This window comes from Phyllostomus hastatus, unplaced genomic scaffold (genome assembly GCF_019186645.2).
Source record: "Phyllostomus hastatus isolate PE091 unplaced genomic scaffold, TTU_PhHast_1.1 phas_contig_86, whole genome shotgun sequence".
Lineage (NCBI taxonomy): Eukaryota > Metazoa > Chordata > Mammalia > Chiroptera > Phyllostomidae > Phyllostomus > Phyllostomus hastatus.
In genome coordinates this window covers 81528942-81550323 of record NW_025333977.1, presented here as the reverse complement: position 1 = coordinate 81550323, position 21382 = coordinate 81528942, and the positions used below count along the sequence as shown (strand labels likewise).

Genomic DNA, 21382 nt, shown 5'->3' with positions numbered 1-21382 from the left:
TATATTTGAAAGTTACTAAGAGAGTAGATATTAAAAATTTTCATTTCAAGGTATTTGTGTGTTGATGGGTGTTAAGTAGACTTATTGTGGTTAATCATTTCACATATATATATACAGATATCAAATCATAATGTGCACCTGAACCAAATATAATGCTATATATCAATTCATGTCAAAAATAATTTTTATATAAACATATTATGTGTATAGTTTAAAAATAAAAATTTAAACTATTCAGAAAACTATGCTTTTGGCTTATTTCTTATTCTTAAGATATAGTTAGACTCAACATCATAGTGGAAACTCCAGTAGCAGGATTTCATTATTTTGTATTCTTGTATAAGTCATAGTATTTCTTGGTTGGCATTATGAACCTCCATGATTGATTGCATCAATCATAATTGAGACACATTGACAGGAAGGAGCCAACAGATATTGTTAAAGGATGTAAGATTTTTTTAATGACAAAAGAGATTAGAACTGATAACAGTTACACAAAACAGAAGACAACACAGCACACTCATAAACAACTTCTCAAGTTCCCACCAAGATGGAAAGCAGCTGCTGAAACCACATACATAGAGGAGGGATTCCTTTGGGTGGTAAAAACATCCCTGTACTATCCCTGAACTGTAATACAGATAATTGTATGTCAAGATTTAATGAGTTGAACCAGGTAGACCAGGTAATAGGACATTCTGGGTGCAGGATTATTAACATAAAATACTGGAGAAGGTAAATGCAGGTAGTAGCTCCTGAAGGAAAATACAAAGAGCAACAATATCTAAACCACTAAAGAAGATGATAGAAATTAGTATATATACGAGGTCTGTCCCCCCAAAATCCAGCCATTGTTAATATAAAGAGACTGGTTTGTGCAACATTGATGTAACCTGGCAGCCAAGGACAGCGGACTGGAATGCACATGCATGCACAGTAATGACTTCACTGCACTAGTCAAGTGGGGGCAGTAGACACCATTGAGTGAGCCTGTGTATGGTGTACTGTGTGACCATCCCATTCGAAATGACTGAGTGAGTAGAGCAATGAATCTGCATCACATTTTGCATTAAGCTTGAACATTCTTCTGTGGAAACTATTTGAGTGATTCAGGAGGCCGTAGCTACAGGCAACTGGTAATTGCAGGTTCATCACAACATGTGCCTGTTCATGTATCATGTCTTGTCCAGTCTTTTGCTGAAACATCAAATCACCCAGGTGACTCAGACCCCCTGTAGCACAGATTTGGTGCCCCATGACTTCTGGCTTTTCCCAAAACTAAAATCGTTTCTGAAAAGGAAGAGATTTCAGACTGTCGGTGAGATTCAGGAAAATCCGATGGGGCGGCTGATGTGATTATTGGAAGAACTGTGTGAGGTCCCAAGCTGCCTACTTTGAAGGGGGCTGAGGAGTCATTGTCCTGTGTACAATTTTTCTTGTATCTTATATCTTCTATAATAAATGTTTCTATTTTTCATATTATGTGGCTGGATACCTTTTGGACAGGCCTCGTATGTCTAAGATATTAAGCATAAATGTTATAATCACAATTTTGAATATTTAGTGACATGGAAAAATGCCACCTTTAATAAAAATAGAATACAGTGTTGCTTGTGGTCTAACAATGGTAAAAAATCAGATGTGTGTAGAAGTAGAAAAAAATCCCCAAGGAAATCCGTAAGAATGTTAATATTGATTCATGTGGATTCCTGTTGAGTGATGATTGAAAGTTTTAATTTTTTTTATGCCTTGTTTTGGTTTCTAGGCATATATTACTTTTATTGTAAGGAAAAAACAAAGTATGGTGATAAAATAAGTAGAGATCTTTTTGTGAGTGTAAAATGGATTGGTGGTATAACGTTTGTAACCCAGACTGGGGATTTAAGCTTTGTTGTGTTATAATTTTTGTTGATCATATTCTAGTTTAGTAGGGTAAGTCATTTTGATTGGAGAAGACTAAGAATTTACTAGAGATCTTACATAAAGAAATAGAACACATTTAAGAACTGCATATCTACATAGCCATTCCATTAAATATATATTTTAAATATGTTATTTATATATTTTTAGAGACGGGGAGGGAGAGAGAGAAACATCTATTGGTTGCCTCTTGCAGGCCCCCTCCTGGGAGCCTTGCCTGCATTTAGACGTGAGCCCTGACCAGGAATCAACTCGGTGACCTTTTGGTGTGTGGACGACGCCCAACCCACCGAGCCACACCAGTCAGGGCCCATAAAACATTTTACATAGTTATAAAACACATAGGAATGCATTAAACAGCATCCAAACAGAATGAAATATAAAGATTGAAAGGTCTTCTTTCCTCAAATATAGACAAATAATGTTTAAGCAATATGCCATAAGTTATTTTCAGTTAAGATACTTTAATTCTAACTTGAAAATTTTATAAGATTAGGTTTTTCATTGTATTTAAAGTCACTATTTAAATTAATCTTTACCACTAATTTGCTTCTTGATGAGAAGAAAACACAGTTTGCCCTTGAGCATTCATGTTTTCTCATACATGAATGTCAGTACTTATTTTTGGTGCCTTCACATTGTCTCTGTATTAGGGAAATTGGGGATGGTTGGTAACTAAATAAAATTTTAAAATTATATGCTGAAAGAAAGCAGATGTATAAACTGATGAAAAAGATGACTGGGTAGAGAATTTCAAATTACCTGATGAGACTTCTATCAAAGGTTTTTTTTTTTTTTAATAGCCTGTTTGAAATATAATTCATATACCATAAAGTTTACCCATTTAAAGTATATATTTAAAGTTTTTAGTATATCTGGGGAGTTGTACAACCATCATCATAATCTAATTTTAGGACATTTCATCATCCCAAAAAGACCCTCACACCCTCTTCCCCACCATTAGCAGTCATTCTCCATCCTCCTCAGCCCCAGGTAAGGACTAATCTACTTTCTGTCTCTATGGATCAGCCTGTTCTGGACATTTCATATGAATGGAATAATATAATATGTGGCTTTTGTGTCAGATTTCTTTCACTTAACATGTTTTCAAGGATTACCCATGCTGTAGCATGTATCAGTACTTCATGTCTTTTTTTGTTTTAAGATTTTATTTATTTATTTTTAGAGAGGGAAGGGAGGAAGATAGAGAGAGAGAGAAACATCAATGTGCGGTTGCTGGGGGTTATAGCCTGCAACCCAGGCATGTACCCTGGCTGGGAATCGAACCTGCGACACTTTGGTTCGCAGCTCACGCTCAATCCACTGAGCTACGCCAGCCAGAGCTACTTCATGTCTTTTTATTGCTGAATAATATTCAAGCCCTGGCTGGTGTGACTCAGTGGATTGAGTGCACACCTGCAAACCAAATGGTCACTGGTTTAGTTCCTAGTCAGGGCACATGCCTGGGTTGCAGGCTGGGCCCCCAGTAAGGGGTGTGCGAGAGGCAACCACACACTGATGTTTCTCTCCCTCTCTTTCTCCTTCCCTTCTCCTCTGCCTGGAAATAAATAAATAAAATCTTTAAAAAAATAATATTCCATTGTGTGGATATACCACATTTTATTTATCATTCATCATTTGATGGAGATTTGACTTGTTTCAACTCTTCGGCTATTATGATTATTGATGCTGCAAGTGTTCACATACACATTTTTGAGTGAACATGTGCTTTCAGTTACCTTGGGTGTGTATTTAGGTGGAATTTCTGGACCATACAGGAACTCAGTGTTTAATATTTTGAGGAATTGCTGAACTGTTTTCCAGAGTGACACACCATTTTACATTTCCTCCAGCAATGTACGAGACAAACACACACTTTTCAATAATACATATATTTTTCCAGCTGTATTGAGGTATGACTGACAAATAAAAACTGTATATATTTAAGGTTTATAGCATGATGATTTGATATATGTATATATTGTGAAATGCTTCCCATAATCAAGCTAAGTAACTCATCCATAACCTCACACAGTTACCTTTTGTGGTGAGAATGCTTAAGCTCTCTCTTAGCAAATTTCAAATATACATTATCTTATTATTAACTACAGGCACCATGCTGCATTTACATTAGATCTGCAAAACTTATTTATCTTATAAATGAGTGTTTGTATTCTTTGACCAATGTTGCCCCATTTCTCCCACTTCCTAACCCCTGGTAACCACTGTTCTAACCTCTGTTACTATGAGTTTGACTTTTTCATTTTCCACATATAAGTGAGATCATGAAATATTTGTCTTTCTGCACCTGACTTTTTTCACTTAGCATAATATCCTTCAGGCTGATTGATGTTGTCATAGGTGTCAGGATTTCCTTTTTTTAAAGGCTGAATAATATTTCATACTGTTGATCCATTGTTATAGAATATATTTTTTATCCATACATCTGTCAGTGGACACTTAGGTTGTTTCTATATCTTGGCTACTGTGGATGATGGTGCAATGAGTGGGAGAACAGATATCTCTTTGAGACAGTGATTTATTTCCTTTGGGTATACCCAGAAGTGTGATTACTGGATCATATGATAGTTCTCTTTTTAATTGTTTGAGGAACCTCCATACTGATTTCCATATTGGCTATACCAATTTACATTCCCACCAACATATTCCCTTTTCTCCGTATTCTCTCTAACACTTTGACTGTTTGGTAATAGTTTAACAGGTGTGAGGTGAGATCTCATTTCCTTAATGATTAATTATGTTGAGCATCTTTTCATATACTTGTTGGTCATTTGTATGTGTTTTTTTGAAATATATGTTATTCTTTGAATTCATATTTTTAAATGAAACTTCAGGAGATTAAGTGGCAGGGACCTCAGGAGAGCCTTTTGAGATGCCAGTAATGTTTCATATCTTGAGCCAAGTGGTGGTTGTTACATGGGTGTGTATTCAGATATAAAAATTTATTGAGCAGTGAGCCTAATAAGTTAGTGACTTACTGTATGTAAGCTATATATCAATGAAAAATTATTTACTTCATTTTTTTTTACTATAGACTGGAGGGACTTTGTTACAGAACAATGCTAGTCTGTGGACTGCTATTGAAGAACCCCTGATCTTTAAGATAAAATCTGAACACATTCATTGAACACAGAAAATTCCTTGACCATCTGATACAAGTTCTTTTACTGCCCTCACTTCCTCCTTTCCCTCCCAGCCATGTTTCGGATATTGCTGGTGCAATCCTCAGACTCACAAGGCTTTTTTATATTTCACTGCACTGCTCGTGCAGTTGCTTTTCCTTCTACCTCATAAATCCTTTTCTTCTCCACTTCTGCCTGGCAAAATCCTACACATTCTCCAAGTCCTAGCCTTTTTGGTTCCATAAGAAACATGCTTGATGCTTTGTTCTCATGTAGCATTTTATTAATAAATCTTTGAAGTAGCGCTTACCAAGTTTTAAATTCACTTTTAAAAAACTTACTACGAAATAATTATAGACTCAAAAGATGTTAAAACACAGTACAAAGAGTCCATGTACACTTCACCCAACCTCCCTCACAGGTGACATCTTATGTAGCTCTAGGACAGTGTCAATACCAGGAACTGACATTCATGAACTCATTTTTTATTCATCTTTCTACTCATTTTTTTCATTCCCTGTGTTCACCAATATAGCAGCCACTAGCCACGTGAAGCTATTCCATTTAAATTATTTAAAATTATATAAAAGTAAAAATTTAATTTCATGGCCTCACTAGCCACATTTCAAGCACTTAATAGCCACAAATGACTTGTGGTGACCATATGGGTAGCACAGATACAGATACTTCCATTGCTGCAAGTTCTTTTGGAACCCTGACTGTATTCTTCTTGAGGGCAGACTTGCCTTATTCATCTTTACATCTGCCATTGCCACGCAGTGTGGTATTCAATTCATACCTGAATGATTGACTCGAGTGCTGTTCTCTTGTTTTACATGTGAAGAAACTTAGGTCCTAAGTTATGGTAAATAAAATGATATTTAGCTATTGAGTAGCAAAGCTAGAAATAAAACTCAGGTTTCCTAATTCCAAGTTCACTGCTCTTTCTATGTGACCTTAATTTTGTGAGCTCATTGATTTGTATCAATTTTAGAAGTAGGAGTATTAAAGTAATATAATACTTCCAAACTTGAGGGTACGTAAAAATCAACTAGGAAGCTTGTTAGAAGTGCATATTCCTGGACCCCTCCCTGCTGTGAATATGATTCATTAAGTCTGTGGTGGGGTACGGGAATGTGTATTTTAAACATATACTTAGTCAAGACTGTGTGGTAATAGCATAAGGATAGATCAGAATAGAGAGCAACAGAATAGTAAGCCTAGAAATGGAACCACACTTAATATGATCATTTGGTTTTTATTAAAGATACTGTTAAGGAAAGAAAATATATTCAACAAATAGTGTTGGAACAACTTCCAACACTATAGTGTTGGAACTATAATAGTGTTGGAACACCCATATGAAAAAGAAGAACTCTGACTCTTCCCTCATGCCATAAATAATATGTATTATTGACCTAAATATGACAATTATTAATCAATTATATGCTTTCTAGAAGCAATCATAGGAGAATATCTTGGGGATGGCTAATGGGTTTTTGGTGAGGATGCCAAAAGGAATAATAATAAAAGAAAATTGGTAAGTTATACTTTATCAAGAATGTTTGTTTACCAAAAGACACAATTAAGAAAATGCATAGGCAGGCCACATAATAAGAGGAAATATTTGCAAAATATATTTCAAACAAAGGATAGTTATCCAGAAGATATAACTCAGAATATATAAAGACTTTCTAGAAATCAACTATAAAAAATAATCTAATTAAAAATTTGACAAAAGTTATGAGCAGACAGAAGCAGCTCTACAAATGTACTTGAAATACACATAAAAAAGGAGTATTATTAGCCATCAGGAAATGAAAATTAAACTATACACCATATACCCACCAGAATGGCTAAAGTTAATAGGCTGAGAAAACCCAGTGTTAGCGAGGCTATGGAGCAAGCAGAAGTCTCCTACATTGTGGGTGGGAGTGTAAAATGTTCCTTTTACTCTGAGGAAAGTGTGTTAAATATTCTTGTGTAAGTGTTTTTGTGGATATAGTCTTTTGTTTCTCTTGGGTAAATACCTAGGCATGGAACTGCAGGTATCTGATAAGCAGTTCTAATCCTAGGTATTTACCCAAGAGAAATGAAAGACTACATCCACAAAAAGACTTACATGTACAAGAATGTTCATGGATAGCAGCTTCATTCATAATAGCCAAAACATGAAAACAGTCCAGATGCCCATCAACAGAAAAATAAGTAAACAAACTTAAATCGACACAATGTTACATATTCCTACTCAATAATAAAAAATTACAAACTACTGGATGAATTTTAAAAGTGTTCTGCAGAGTGAGAGCTTGACAAAATAGAACTTTCAATTAATGCATTATAAAGTTCTGAGGGAGAAAAAGTTCTGAGGGCATTTTATTAAGTGTAAGTTTTACCTCAAAAGGAAAAAATGTTGAAAGATGTGATTTTTTTTAAACTTGACTTTTTATTTTCTTAAAAATTTTATTTATTTACTTCTCAGAGAGAGGAGAAAGGGTGGGGAAAGACAGGGAAAGAAAGATCAATGTGCAAGAGATAAATCAATTGGTTGCATCTCCTAAGCCTCCAACTAGGGAACCTGGCCTGCAGCCCAGGCATATGCCCTGACTGGAAATCGAACTTGCAACCTTTTGGTTTGCAGGCCAGCACACAATCCACTACAGCACACCAGCCAGGGCTAAAAGATGTGATTTTAGTGTATGTGAACTGAAGGCCACACTTTGAGAACCATTGGATTTGACTAATTTCAGAAATAATCCTTTCTTACCATGAAAAATAATTCATGTAATTACTAATGTAATGTTTTGAAGTTGTTGTTGTTTTTTAAGATTTTATTTATTTATATTTAGACAGGGGAAGGGTGGGAGGAAGAGAAGGAAAGAAACATCAATGTGTGGTTGACTTTCCCATGCCCCATACTTGGGACCTGGCCTGTAACCTAGGCCTGTGCCCTGACTGGAAATCAAACCAGCGACCATTTGGTTCTCAGGCCGGTGTTCAATCCACTGAGCCACACCAGCTGGGATCCATTTTGAAGCTTTTTTTAAAAAGAAAATCATGGCAATGTTAATGTAAGAATGTCCAAACCTGTATAGAATGTTTGTGAGGTTATTTGAGCCAAACTGAGGACGTACCGGGAAGCAAGATCTCAAGTGCTTTGGAGAGTGACATTTTTGCAGTTTCTTGTATACATTTGGAATTAAGATGGGAACATCAGAACATTATAGGAAGGTGAAAGAAAGCAAAGCAGGGGGATCTCTGATTGGATTACCATAGGGTTAAGATTCTGTTCTCCCTTTAGTTTGGTTACTCTTCAGAGGAGTCTGGAAAAGAGGATTACTCTTGGCATTTCAAAGGTTTATTAACCTGGATTCACAAGAACAATGGACAGGGCTTGCTTAAGGCAAAGATAAACCTTTTATAGGCCAGGGGTACAGCCAGGTACGTGACCTATCCTGTTAGGCATTTATAATCAGATCACACTTTATACGTTCTTTCACTTAGATTGATTACAGAGCCTCTTCTTTTTGTCCACAGCACTTTAAATATTTTCAAGCAGGGGTGTCAAACTCATTTTCACTAGGGGCCACATCAGCCTCATGGTTGCCTTCAAAGGGCCGAATGTAATTTTAGGACTGTAGAAATGTAACTATTCCTTAATAGTTAAGTTAGAGCTCAGCACTGCTGCTGGATAGAAACAAGGTGCCGGGCCGGATAAAACAAGGTAGAGGGCCGGAATTGGGCCTCGGGCCTTGGGTTTGCCAGCTGTATTTTCAAGGGTATGTTTGTATGTAGTTATATAAATATTGTATGAGAAGTGTCACTTTGTTATTAGAAGATTAATTAATAAGTGAGTGGACAAAGATTTATATAGTTACAAATATTATATAGTTCCTTATTCCAATAAATGTTTTCTAATGTCAAGAATGCAACTTTAATATGAGGAGAATTTGCAAATGGAAATAACTTTGCATTGAATTAGATGTAATTAAATTGGTTAAAATGTGGTTTGAAATGGGTATTTATAGTGATATTTAGTAAACTGGATGTTTTTTAATTTGCAGTTGTATAACTTTTTCAGTTGAAGCAGTTTTCACCACAGTGCAATGAATGCATTTCCTCATGTGATAGGCCTCTGGTGTCATTTACTTTTAAGATCCTAGGTGTTTAGGAAATGTAGAACTTTTACTTCATGTTTCTTAATTGTAACATGAATCTGCAAACTTTCAAAAGTGCTTGAGGGGAACAACTGGAACTGTTGTGGAAGGCTCAGTTCTTGCCAATTCAGTAAAGAATTAAAGATCCGCAAGCTGATTAGTATAAAGGCAGAGTTTATAAGTAATACATTCTCAGGGAAGAGGAAGGGCCTAGGCAAAGTGGGCAAGAGAGGCATAGACTTTGGGTCTCTTTGTCCTGAGGATTTACCTAGCTTGCGGGTGGGGTGAAGAAGTTACATATTCATTTGGCAGGAAAGGTGGTGCATACTTACTTCCTTAGTGTAGGTATGGGTGGACGTGTGTTAACTCAGATCTTTACTTGCTCCAGACCACCTCTTGTCATCCTGGTATAAAAATAGATACTTAGCTTGGAAGCAGTTAATCAAAGTTATTTATGAGCTTTTTCTGTAAGCACTATGGACCCCCTTCCAGGTCCTCCTTCTCCTACATTTTCTAACTTCTACCTAACAAAACTTGATGCTAATGACCAAATGTTGACTCATGGGTCTGAGGCAAATTTAACTTCACAGGTTTATAGATAATATTATGTGGTCAACTGTCATGCCACATCCCAAATAATTTTTCCTACAATAGGATATTAGTGCCAGAAATTTCACCAATTAAAGATATTTGCCTGCTTCCAAATTTTCCTTATAAGAATCACCTGGGGCACTTAATAAATTTCAGACCCCTCCTTTAGAGATTGAAATTCCTTGCTTAAAGGCTAGTTCATTTGGTCTGGGATGGGTTGAGAATTTATTTGTGTTTTTAAATAGTACCTTCTGATAATTCTTATCAGGGACATTTAGGAAACATTGCCCTAGGATGGAACTAAGTTTCTCAAACACTTTTGCTCAAAAAGAAGGAAGGAAGGGAAGGAGGAAGGGAAGAAGGGGAAAAAGTAAAAGGAGGTGATGAAGAAGGGGGGGTGGGAGATGAAAAGAAAAATCACCCAGAAACCTTGTTGAAAATACAGATTCCTGGGCCCTACTCAATAAATGCTTCTCATTTGTCTGGGATGAAGCCCCCAAATCTATACATTTTTAAAGCTGTACACCCTGAGAGAAAAGATTCATTTGATGTGAACCTGGAGAAGGGATTTATCTGCTAAAATGGACTCCCCGTGGTCTACCAAGGCCCACATTTTATGGACAATAAGAGTCTAGTAGCCATTTGCTGACAGGGGCTCCTCATGTACTCTATACTGGGAAGAACCTCAGACCTGAACTCTGCTTCATACTATGCACTGCAGGGAAATCCTGGGTTAGTCTTTCTACCATTGGACTGAAACCTGCCCTGTCCAATCAGAACTGCATAATTTGGATGCTTCATTTACCTAAAATGGACCTGTTTTGGAACCCAGTGGGGACCTTTGCTGTAAAAAACAGCCTCCCCTTTGTTTTGGTGGCACACAATTCAGGTTGCTACCTGAATCTGTCTCCTGGGCCTCAGCTCTTTTTGCTCAAATAAATGCTTTTAATTCATTATTATAGCCTAAAATTAATTTTAGTTTACAGAGCTCATGCAGTGCACAGGTCTGAGAACGGTCTTCCTAGTGTCACTGCCTTAGTGGAAGGTCCTTGACTAAGTTTTCAGTCATTCTGACAAGGAGGGTGGGGGGAGTAAGAGATTGAAGGAAAGATAATTTTAAAACTAAGGACAGATCTTAGTGTAAGAGCTAGGTGGAGGACACTGGGAACTTAAGGGATAGTGAGCATGCCTAAGAGAAAGGAACCACTTGAGGACCAACCATCCCACAGCTGCAGTACTACAGTCTTTGTGGGGATGGAGCATGGGTAAGCCATGGGAAAGTGACTTGAAATGAACTAACCGTATTTTGCTGTGTATAACATGTACTTTTTTTGCCCAGATTTTTTAGGGAAAAATAAGGATGCATATTATACATGGGTAGTACCTGAAATACCTTGTATCTATTCTTCTGTTTTATAATTATTTATATGTAAAATTTTTTGTACCATAATATGTTCAAAAATAAATGCTAAAGTTCCTTTATAATACAATAAAATAATTATCTAAATACAAAAAATGGAAAGTTAAACTAAAAAATTTAAATGAAAGATTTTTTTCCTGAAAGTTTGGGCCAAAAACATGGGTGCACACTATACACAGGAGTGCATTATACATGGCAAAATACGGTACATTCATTATTTTGCAGGCAAAAATCTGCCTATGTGCCATTTCTTGTTTTACTTGCTGCTATGAACATTTACTGATTTTTCTCTTGTGTAGTAAGAAGAAAGCATAACTTATAGACCATCTTCTGGCAGAAGATGATAGATTTGGATCAGAAACTAGAGGCGTTGGAAGCTAGGAATCAAAAGTGAAGAAATTCTGCAAGCCCTTGGGTGAGAAAGGTGACCGATTTATTTACTTACATGTCCCACATTGTGAGCGTGATGCTTTTAGGTAGGTATGTACCTTTGCAAGTGTTCGGAAGAAGGTGGAATAAACTGTTAGAAATGGGCCTTAAGCACACATTTCTCCTCAGGCTGCTACTGTCAGCACTTCCCATCATCACTGTCCCTGCCTTCACTTCTGCTTGTTTGCCAGGACCATTCTAGCTCCTTCTCAAGGCTAAAGCCTTAACCTGAAATACCTCATTAATATTCATGATAGCATTTACTGAATTCTTCTTACTGCTAGGCACCACGCTGTTGTGCTCTCCCAGCATTCCGTTCTTTCATTCCTTTCATGAAATAACCCAATGATCTAATTACTATGATTATGATCCATTTTGCAGATGAAACATCTAAGGTTCCGAGAGGTTATGTAACTTGCCCAAGACCTCACAGCTAGGAAATGGCAGAACCAGATTTGACATTTGTGTTTTCTTCTTTCTTGCTGCCTTCTTTCTCTCAGAGAGAAAATGGGGAGTCACACCTGCACGTCCTCCTGTGTAGCTCAACTTGACAGACTGTTTTGAAAGGTTGTCAACCCCTGAGATTTAAAAGCGTTTAAGTCTTTACTACAGAATATTTGAAAGTCAGAAAAGAATGAAACCACCTCTAATATTGTTGGCCTTATGTAACTATGATTACTATTTTAATGTGTTTGTTTTCAGGCTATTTTGGCACATGTGTATATTTCCTTATAGTACATACATTCTTCACTGTCATGATATTTTAAATGTAAATAAAATTTTTATACTCATACTGAGATTTAATGATTCTCAAATGATAATGTAAGACTTCCAGCTATTTGAAATGAATGAGGTCTAGCAAATGAGTGAATGAATGAATGAATGAATGCTTGCTTCCCTGTGTGGAATATTACATGTTTGTCTCCTTTTCACTTTTGTTTTTTCTGTGTTCAGAGAGAGAGTCCATTGTTCCTAGTTTAAATTTTGTATCATGAACAAAGGACATACTCTCCCTGCTCAAGTATGTTTTACCTGTCTTTCCAGGTCTTGCTCAAATCCACATTCCCTTTAAGCTTTTCTTGACTTCAAAGCCTATAACAGACTTTCTCTACATCAATCTTCTCAAGCACTTTCTGACTATACCTCACATTTGACTTTCACCATGTTCTCTGTCTGCTAGATACAATATTTTTGCCCTGTTTTCTTACATCTTTTTCTATCCCCAACATTTAATCTAGTGCTTTTTTCATGATGTCATAGTTATTGTTTTTAGCATTTGGTATTTGAACCAAATTGCTATTAACCAATTTCTCTGAGATAGTAGAATGATTTTAAACTTTCTGGTGTGTCTTTTTATGGCTTGTAGGTTCCTGTCACTGTAACCATGCCAGAAATGACAGAGAGTGAGACTCCTACAAAAAAGCAGCACAGGTATGTAGCCACAGTTCAAAAATAATATAGTTTCAGAAGACAAGAAGCAGAATTAATCCCTACTTTGTTAAATAGGTAGTCATAGGGAACTTTTATTTGGGTGCCTAAGAAAACCATTACTCTTCAAAAATGTGTGTAGATAATGAGAAATAGGTTTATGGAAAGAGGTACATAGTTAAAATTTCCTGTCTTCCTTATTTTGCCAGCAGTGTAACAAGTACAATACCAAATCTATTCTAAATGTTTAGTTTCTTTTGAACATTTTATTTGCATACAGTGTTAGTCTTTGTAGGTCCTAAGTACACATAGGCTGAAGTCAACTTGACTAGACATTTTGTTGTATTAGAAACCATTAATGTGAACATGTACATCAGTACAGTATTATTTGTGTTCTTTGTATTACCCTCCTTCTGGATTTCTAGCAGTGTTTGGCCAGTGTTTCTGCTTAGAATTACATGGTCAATGTCTCCATTAATATTAAGATCACTATTCTCTTTTCCTACTACATAGCTCCTCAAGAATGTTAATGTATTGAGTAATGGTACCTGAAAGGGAAAATCAATGTTTTTAGTAGATTAGCTTTTAAGAAAATTTAAGGCCTTGGCTGGTGTGGCTCAGTGGGTTGAGCACACTGGCCTGAGAACCAAAGGATCACCAGTTCAATGCCCAGTCAGGGCACAAGCCTGGGTTGCTACCAGGTTCCCAGTTGGGGGGTGTGAGAGGCAACTAGTCAATGTTTCTCTTGCACATCGATGTTTCTCTCCCTCTTTTTCTCCCTCCCTTCCCCTCTAAAAAAAAAAATAAAATCTTTAAAAAATCACACACTATAAAAAGAAAAAAGAAAATTTAAGAGATTGTCCTGGGCTGGTGTGGCTCAGTTGGTTAGGCATCATCCTGCAAACCAACAAGTTTTGGGTTCAATCCCTGGTCAGGGCATATGCCTGGGTTGTGAGTTTGGTCCCCATTTAGGGTGCATGCATTTTCTCTCTCACATCAATGTTACTCTCCCTCTCTTTCTCCCTCCCTTTCTCCCTCCCTTTCTCCCTCCCTTCCCACACTCTAGAATCAATAAAAGAAAAAAAGTATATTAAAAAAACAATAGAAAAGTTAAGAGTTTGTATAACTTAAGGTATATAACTAACTCCTCAAGATGGCTAAAATGCCAATTGTCAGTGCATGGGTTCTGCTGGTTGCCATACTTCCCTCCCTGGGGATTTTTAGGTTCCTCTCTATTGTTGCTTGTTTCCTTTACACAGCCACTCCCACCTTGGCCTGGGTGCCAAGGCAAACAGATATTAGAAGTCACCTACTTGGCATATCACTTTGAAAATTCACAAGCTCATTAATTACATTTTTCAAATAAAGTTTTCAGTGATTGATTTACTTCCCAACCAATGACTCATCTACTTGGCACATCAATTTGACAGTTGACTAGCTCCTTAATTATATTTTCAAATAGTTTTCAGTGATTGATTTATTTCTTTACCAATGGCTTGTGGGTATAGAAGAATAGGGAATTGTAGTTACTTGCAGAAACTGTGGATTCAAAATTTATATTGATGTATCTGCAGTTAAGTTTTCATACCATAATATATGTTAAGAAAATTTTTTTCAGATGATTTCTTATTGATGCAACAAATACAAAGGCATAAAATTTATTTTTATGGTTCTCAAAATACAAAGTGTTGAAAATGTTTTTCTATTATTTTCATGTTCCTTTTATCTATACTTTTTGTTTCAGAAAGAAAAACCGGGAGACACACAATGCAGGTAGAAACAATTTAAATTTTGTTTGTAAACATTTTTGTATTCAAAATAAAATTATACTATAGTTGATTATAAACTTTATGCTATAAGTACAGAATCATTATTCATTTGTTTTAGGGAAAGTATTTCTTTATTGTTTGTAGTTGACAAAACACCTCTGCAGCTTATATTGTTTGCTTATCATCTTTGGATTTACTGTCTATTTAGATAATTTAAGGATTAATATACCCCTGGAGCTAGAGTTTTAAGTGATTTCACCCACTGAGTGATTTTAGTGTTTTAAGTGATTTCAGATATACTTTTCCTAAATAGAATGAACAGTATGTGTCTTTGCAGAAATCCCAGAGGGGGCTGGCTGCCTAGAGGAATAGGGAAGACATGAGCAGCAGGCTGTAGATCTTAAAGGTACTTAAAATGTGAACAGTCTTAAATTAAGTTGCGGAGTCCTCAATTATTATAGGAAGAAATGTAGAAAATAAATATTTAATTTTGTCGTGAACATCAAAATTATAGGCCAAAACCAGATGAACATTTATAGACATAATTGTGCGTAGTTCACAACTTGGTGCATTTTATAACATTTATTTTCCATCAGGAACTTCGCTGAGATCTAAAAAAAAATTAGAAGATAATTTCTACTATCTATATTATAAATGATATATATATTCCTTTCCCTAAGGAAAGGACCCTGGGAAAATTTTATCTATGGAGAGATGTGTTGAACACTTGTAGCATATTGCTCTTCCCCAGAAGGGAGTTTCTGCCTTTGAATTTCCCTTTATCACTGTGGGTAAAGAGTCTACATTTTTTTTTACCTCTACACATTAAAAAATTTGCTCCTAGATAAAAACAAATACTATTGCTTTGTGTTTTGGGTTTTTTTTTTTTTTTTTTTGCCATATGGGTTAAATCTAATCTTTTTTGAATATATGACCTGAATGTTTTATTGGACTCACTGTCACATGGTGCCTTAAATATTTCCTAATATTAATTTATTGAGAATGATTAGATGTCATTGAAAAAGAAGTTCTTACTGCTAGATTATGAAGCAAAAAGTATATATTTTGCAAAGCAAGACCTACCTATGCTACAATTTGAAAGACCATTCCTTTAGAAGCACTGGAATCCTTTGTTAAGGTTTAGCAAAACTTTTTAAAAGAAAATAGCCAAGACTAATATTTCTACTAACAATGTCTTATATAAATTGTTTAGGTCATCTCTTATATCCTCTTGAGCCTTCTATACATCTTTTAAAGTCGTAGCATATAAGCCTGGAACATTTCTTAGTTCATTGAGAAGTTGTCAGTTATCCAGTTTCTTGGATGAAAAAAAAAATCCTACATGGCCAAAGTAAATAGCCCAGACCCCTTGGGAAAAACCAAGCCACAGTCTTTTCTTGTCTATTTTAAGTTATAACTAATAGCTGTTTCTATTCCACAAATGTACTCTAGTCATCCTAAAAGGTATTTCAAGGTTCTTTAGTCTGTCTGGAAAAGTCTCATTAGCCCATGTGCTATAAAGAGGCAACTTTCTAGTACTTAGCTAATTTATTAGTGAGTTCTTGAAATTTGGTTATTAAACTCTCTAATAATTACTTGAAATATAATATGATAATGGCCTAACAGTAATGCAATATTAGCAATTTATTTATAATTTGAGTTTACTTATTATAGATCCCATTCTTTAAAGTGCAAATAAAAGTATTGCTTATATCAATTTCTGTAACTCTAGTTACGTTATAAAGTATGACGTTCTTTGAAATCTTATTATAGTTGGTCTTCAGTAGATCCTATTTGATGAGATTTTCTTAGGTTTTTCTTTGCCTAAAATTTCTTTACCTAGGGAGAATGAAGCAATTTGGCTGTAGGTTTGATAAATGGATTTTTTCCCCTCTCTAGTGGAGAGGCATAGGAAGAAAAAAATCAATGCTGGGATTAACAGAATAGGAGAGCTGATCCCATGTTCCCCTGCACTGAAGCAGGTAAGAAGCTCACTCATTGTTATTCATAACTTGTGAACAGATAATTCCCTGTTGTTTCTAGGCTCAGAATGATTATTTTTTTTAAATTAAAATAATTTATTTAAACTTTAAAAAAATTCACTCAATGAATTAAAAACAAAGCTATTTAAAATAAAATAGTACCTTTACCCTTTATTTTTCTTGACATATATAAAGCTCTTTTTCAGCTAGTGATTTTTTGAAGGATGTGTATATCATTTATGAGGTAAAGATAACTTTATGCATATATTTCTTTTTTTTATCATTTTTTAAATTGTTTGAATACAGTTGTCTCCATTTTCCCACCACTACTTTCCCCTGCCCCACCCACCCCCACCTCCCACCCTCAATCCTGCCCACCTTTGGCTTTGTCCATGGGTCTTTTATACATGATCTTTGACAACCCTTTCCCTTCTTTACCCCATTATTTCCCTCCCCCATCCCCGCTGGTAACTGTCAGTTTGTTCTTTATTTCAGTGTCTCTGGTTATATTTTGCTTGCTTGTTTGTTTTGTTGATTAGGTTCCACTTATAGGTGAGATCATATGGTATTTGTCTTTTACCACCTGGCTTACTTCACTTAGCATAATGCCCTCCAGTTCTAGCCATGCTGTTGCAAAGGAGCTGTTGCTCCTTCTTTCTTTCTGCTGCTTAGTATTCCATTGTGCAAATGTACCACAGTCTTTTGAGCCACTCATACTGATGGGCACCTAGGCTGCTTGCAGTACTTGGCTATTATAAATTGTGCTGCTGTGAATATGGGGTGCATAGATTCTTTTGAATTCGTGTTTCAGGGTTCTTAGAGTATAATCCCAGCAGTAGAATTGCTGGGTCAAAAGGCAATTCCACTTTTAGTTTTCTGAGGAAATTCCATACTGTTTTCCACAGTGGCTGCCCCAGTCTGCATTCCCACCAACAGTGCACTAGGATTCCTTTTTCTCTACAACCTTTCCAGCATTTATTGTTTGTTGATTTGTTTATGATGGCTATTCAGAATAATTATTTTTGTTCCTTGTCATTAATAGTTTTTTTGAGTTAATAATTACCTCATAATTTTTAACTTGAATAATTTTCTACATAGTTGTGCTTCTTTCCATACTCCCAGCAGTCTTCTAGTAGTTTTTTACATGATCAAATGGACCGTATAATTTCTAGATCTTTAGATCTTGAATTACTCAGTCCCACAATTACATTTATATGTGTGCAGCTGTATTTACGAGGCATTTCTTTTATTTTCTGCCAGTCATGTTCTTTACTATCTTAAATTCTTACCTAGACCCTTCTAAGGACCTCTTCTTTATTTTCTTTTCTATGCCCTATCAACCTACACTAAAATCTGAGCTTATTAAAGCTGACAGTTTCCCCTAAGGAAGATAGTGTTTTGTTTCTTCTGATGATGAGGATAAAGTGTGCTCACTGAAAACAGAACAAAATCAAACAAAAAATGGAAACAATGTAGAGGGAATAAAAATTTTAAAAAATAAATTGCCACCCCACTCCGAAGTTATAATCACCATTAAAAGTATTGTTACTCATTTCTTTAGACATTGCTTTATGAATATGTCTTTGTAGTTTCATAACCTGCTTTGTATTTTCACTCAGTTGTACCCAGTAGACTTGATTGTAGATACCTTTCCTCATGTGTTCTCCTAACATTTAAATGATTATATAGTACTTGACTGTAATGGGATATTACAATATGTTAGCCTTTTTAAAATTATTTTTTGTATTATAGTGTGTCATGTTTGTTTTTTTAATATCCTCACCTGAGGATATTTTTTCATTACTTTTAAAGAGAGAGGGAGGGAGAGAGAGAGAAACATTGATGCAAGAGAGAGGCATCAATCAGTTGCCTCCCTCACACACTCCAACAGGGTATTGAACCTGCCACTTTTCGGTTTAGGACAATGCTCCAACCAACTAAGCCACACCAGCCAGGACTGTCTCATGTTTTTGTTTGTTTGTTTGTTTGTTTGTTTGTTTGTTTGTTTTTTGAGATGGGGGATGGAGGGAGAAAAAGAGGGAGAGAAACATCAGTGTGTGGTTGCCTCTTGTGTGTCCCCTACTGGGGACCTGGCCCGAAACCCAGGCATGTGCTCTGAGTGGGAATCAAACCAGGAATCTTTTGGTTTGCAGGCCTGCACTCAATCCACTGAGCCACACCAGCCAGGGCTGTCTCATGGTTTTTCTTATCATTTCCCTGTATCTAAAGAGGTTTTAAACTAGTTTGACAACTAATTTTTAAAACATTCTAATTGGATATTTGTATATCTTCTTTTTATGTAGTGCCTATCCTAGTGTTTGATCCATTTTTCTAATGGATTTTCTTTTTAAAAAAATTTGTATTAAATGTATTGGGTGACACTGTTTAATGCAATTATATTTGCTATTAAATTAATATGTACACATAGCTTAAAACATCCAACATTAGTCTCCTGTCTAATACAATTCTAATACAGCTTCTTAGAGGCAATCATTCTGAACTGCTTCTTCTGGCATTACTTTTACATTTCAAAATGACATGCTTGCATTACTGTATCTTACTTTCCTTTTTGTATATTATATATTGACTTCCTATTATGCTTTTCCCTTGGCTTCATCTTGTCTAATCCTCCCAGTACAATTGTACTACAACTTTTGATTAAATTGGCATTCAGTTTTTATGTTGTTAAGATAGTCTAGATATGGTTTATGGTTGAGCCAAGGAGTATACTATATTATGTTTCATTTTACATGTAACTTTTGGCTTTTTGGAATTAATAATTGCCTCAATGTTCTTCATTTGTTTCATTTTCTGTATACCTCTCTTTAATTTTTCCCACACTTCCAACAGTTTCTTAGTACAGTTTCTACATGGTCAAATGTACCACTTAATTTCCATTTTCCCTTTTTTTCCTTTGAGACTTTATTTCTGGAACCATCTACCCTTCCTTTTCAATCTCAGTTGTTTGGTCTTCTCCAACTCTTCTGTTTTTAATTTCCTCTCATATTTTTAATTTCTGAGATTCTTTTTTCTTACTCTTTTTGTTTCTTTTCATGCCACCTGTTTGTTTCATGGATACAATATCATTTCATCTGTGAGAATGTTACAGGGTATTTTTAAAAGTTTTCTTCTATTTCCTGTGTTAACTTTGTTTCTTCTGATTTGTCTCCATGTTTTATCTTTCTTTTTGGAGACTTTCCTGAAATGTTTAGTGATACTTAGTTGTTTTTTCATATTTGACAATGAGGCATTAAAAAGCTGATGACTGGATTTGTCTGTTGGTGTCCCTAACTGTTGAGCGATTAGGTGGTGAACTAGTGTTGTGAAACTCAAAAATATCAGTATTTGTAGCTTTTTTTGTTTTGTGGTTAGTGGTGGTGGTGATGATGATGATGATGATGATGATTAAATTTTCCAGAACAGAATCATTCAGCCCTATACCTAGGAGTGGGAATGATGGGAAGAGTATGAGGCTAGTTGCCATTATCCTAGAAGCAGGGTCAGGGAAGTGAGTGCTCAAGGTTCTCATGCTTTAGGAGGCAGGGTTTTCTTTCACTCATTTTCACTGAGGAGCCTCATCCTTGTTTACTTCTGTGCCAGTCCCCAGGTCTGAAATTCTCTGGTTACATTTCACAGAAAATAAACTTGTCTTCTGTGGTTGGGACAGAAAAGGGAAGTCATCCAGCTGCCTAGAGTGTGTGGGGTTGGGGGGGTGGGAGGGGTTGGTTCTTATTCCTGCATCAGAAGAATCTTTCCATAAGTCCCCTCAGTTTTAACCCCTTACCTCTCACCCCACCTTCTGCAGTAGCTGGAGCTTCCTAGTCTTGAATCTTTCCAGACCTTGGGAGACCAGATCAGCTTGGCTTGTTTCCCAACACTGTCTCTTGGGAAGGTCTTACTCTTCAGTTTCTTTTCATTCTCCCCTACACATTGGTACTTAATCTTGTATAAATGTGTTTTTTAGTCTTTTTAAAAACATACTTTCTCTTTCTTTTAGCACAGTAGCAAACTTAAGGGCAGCTACTTTGTCTTCTGACTGTTTTGCTTCCTCCATATCTCAGTGTATAGTAGCTGCTTAGTAAATATTTGTGTTTGCCTAGTAAAATCTCATTTTCCCGCTCTTGGCTTTCATTAATATGAGTTTCTCTGAAAGGAAATCATAATTATTTTGCTTTGTTGGTATCCTAGAATGTACAGTAGAAGTCAGTATTTGGCTTCTAAAGACTGAATAAATTGAGATTATCTTCACTATTGCTACATATCGCCAACCCCTTCTGTAGTAGAGAGGCAGTAAGTGGGCACTAGCAGGTTCTGCCTTTGTCTTGAGTCTTGATTTAAAAAAGGACAGTATCAGTTTTTTTCTCTCTAAAGTGTTTTCCTGGGTTATTTTGGGACTCAGTCTAGGAACCCAGAATTGTAACTTGCTGGACCAAAGCCCTAAATCACTTATTCTTGTATGAAAACATCTATCTGATAAAGTACTAGAGACAGTAATATACATATGGAAGTAGAAGTTAAACACGTACTGCAAATTTTTTAAAAT

General features: G+C 35.9%; 1 protein-coding gene across 4 annotated transcripts in view; it reads left to right on the top strand.

The window, feature by feature from the left end:
- Positions 1-21382, top strand: part of USF3 (upstream transcription factor family member 3) — a 59332-nt gene that overhangs the window by 18790 nt on the left and 19160 nt on the right. The window contains exons 2-6 of one of the 4 annotated variants that reach the window (XM_045850803.1): positions 11531-11655; positions 13027-13091; positions 14833-14861; positions 15195-15263; positions 16757-16839. Coding sequence is in view for 3 of the 4 variants with exons in the window: in XM_045850800.1 (XP_045706756.1) it covers positions 13045-13091; positions 14833-14861; positions 16757-16839 (159 nt within the window). In the remaining variant the exon portion in view is untranslated. The remainder of the gene's footprint in view (positions 1-11530; positions 11656-13026; positions 13092-14832; positions 14862-15194; positions 15264-16756; positions 16840-21382) is intronic. The other 3 variants (XM_045850800.1, XM_045850799.1, XM_045850802.1) reach the window with 3 other exon arrangements.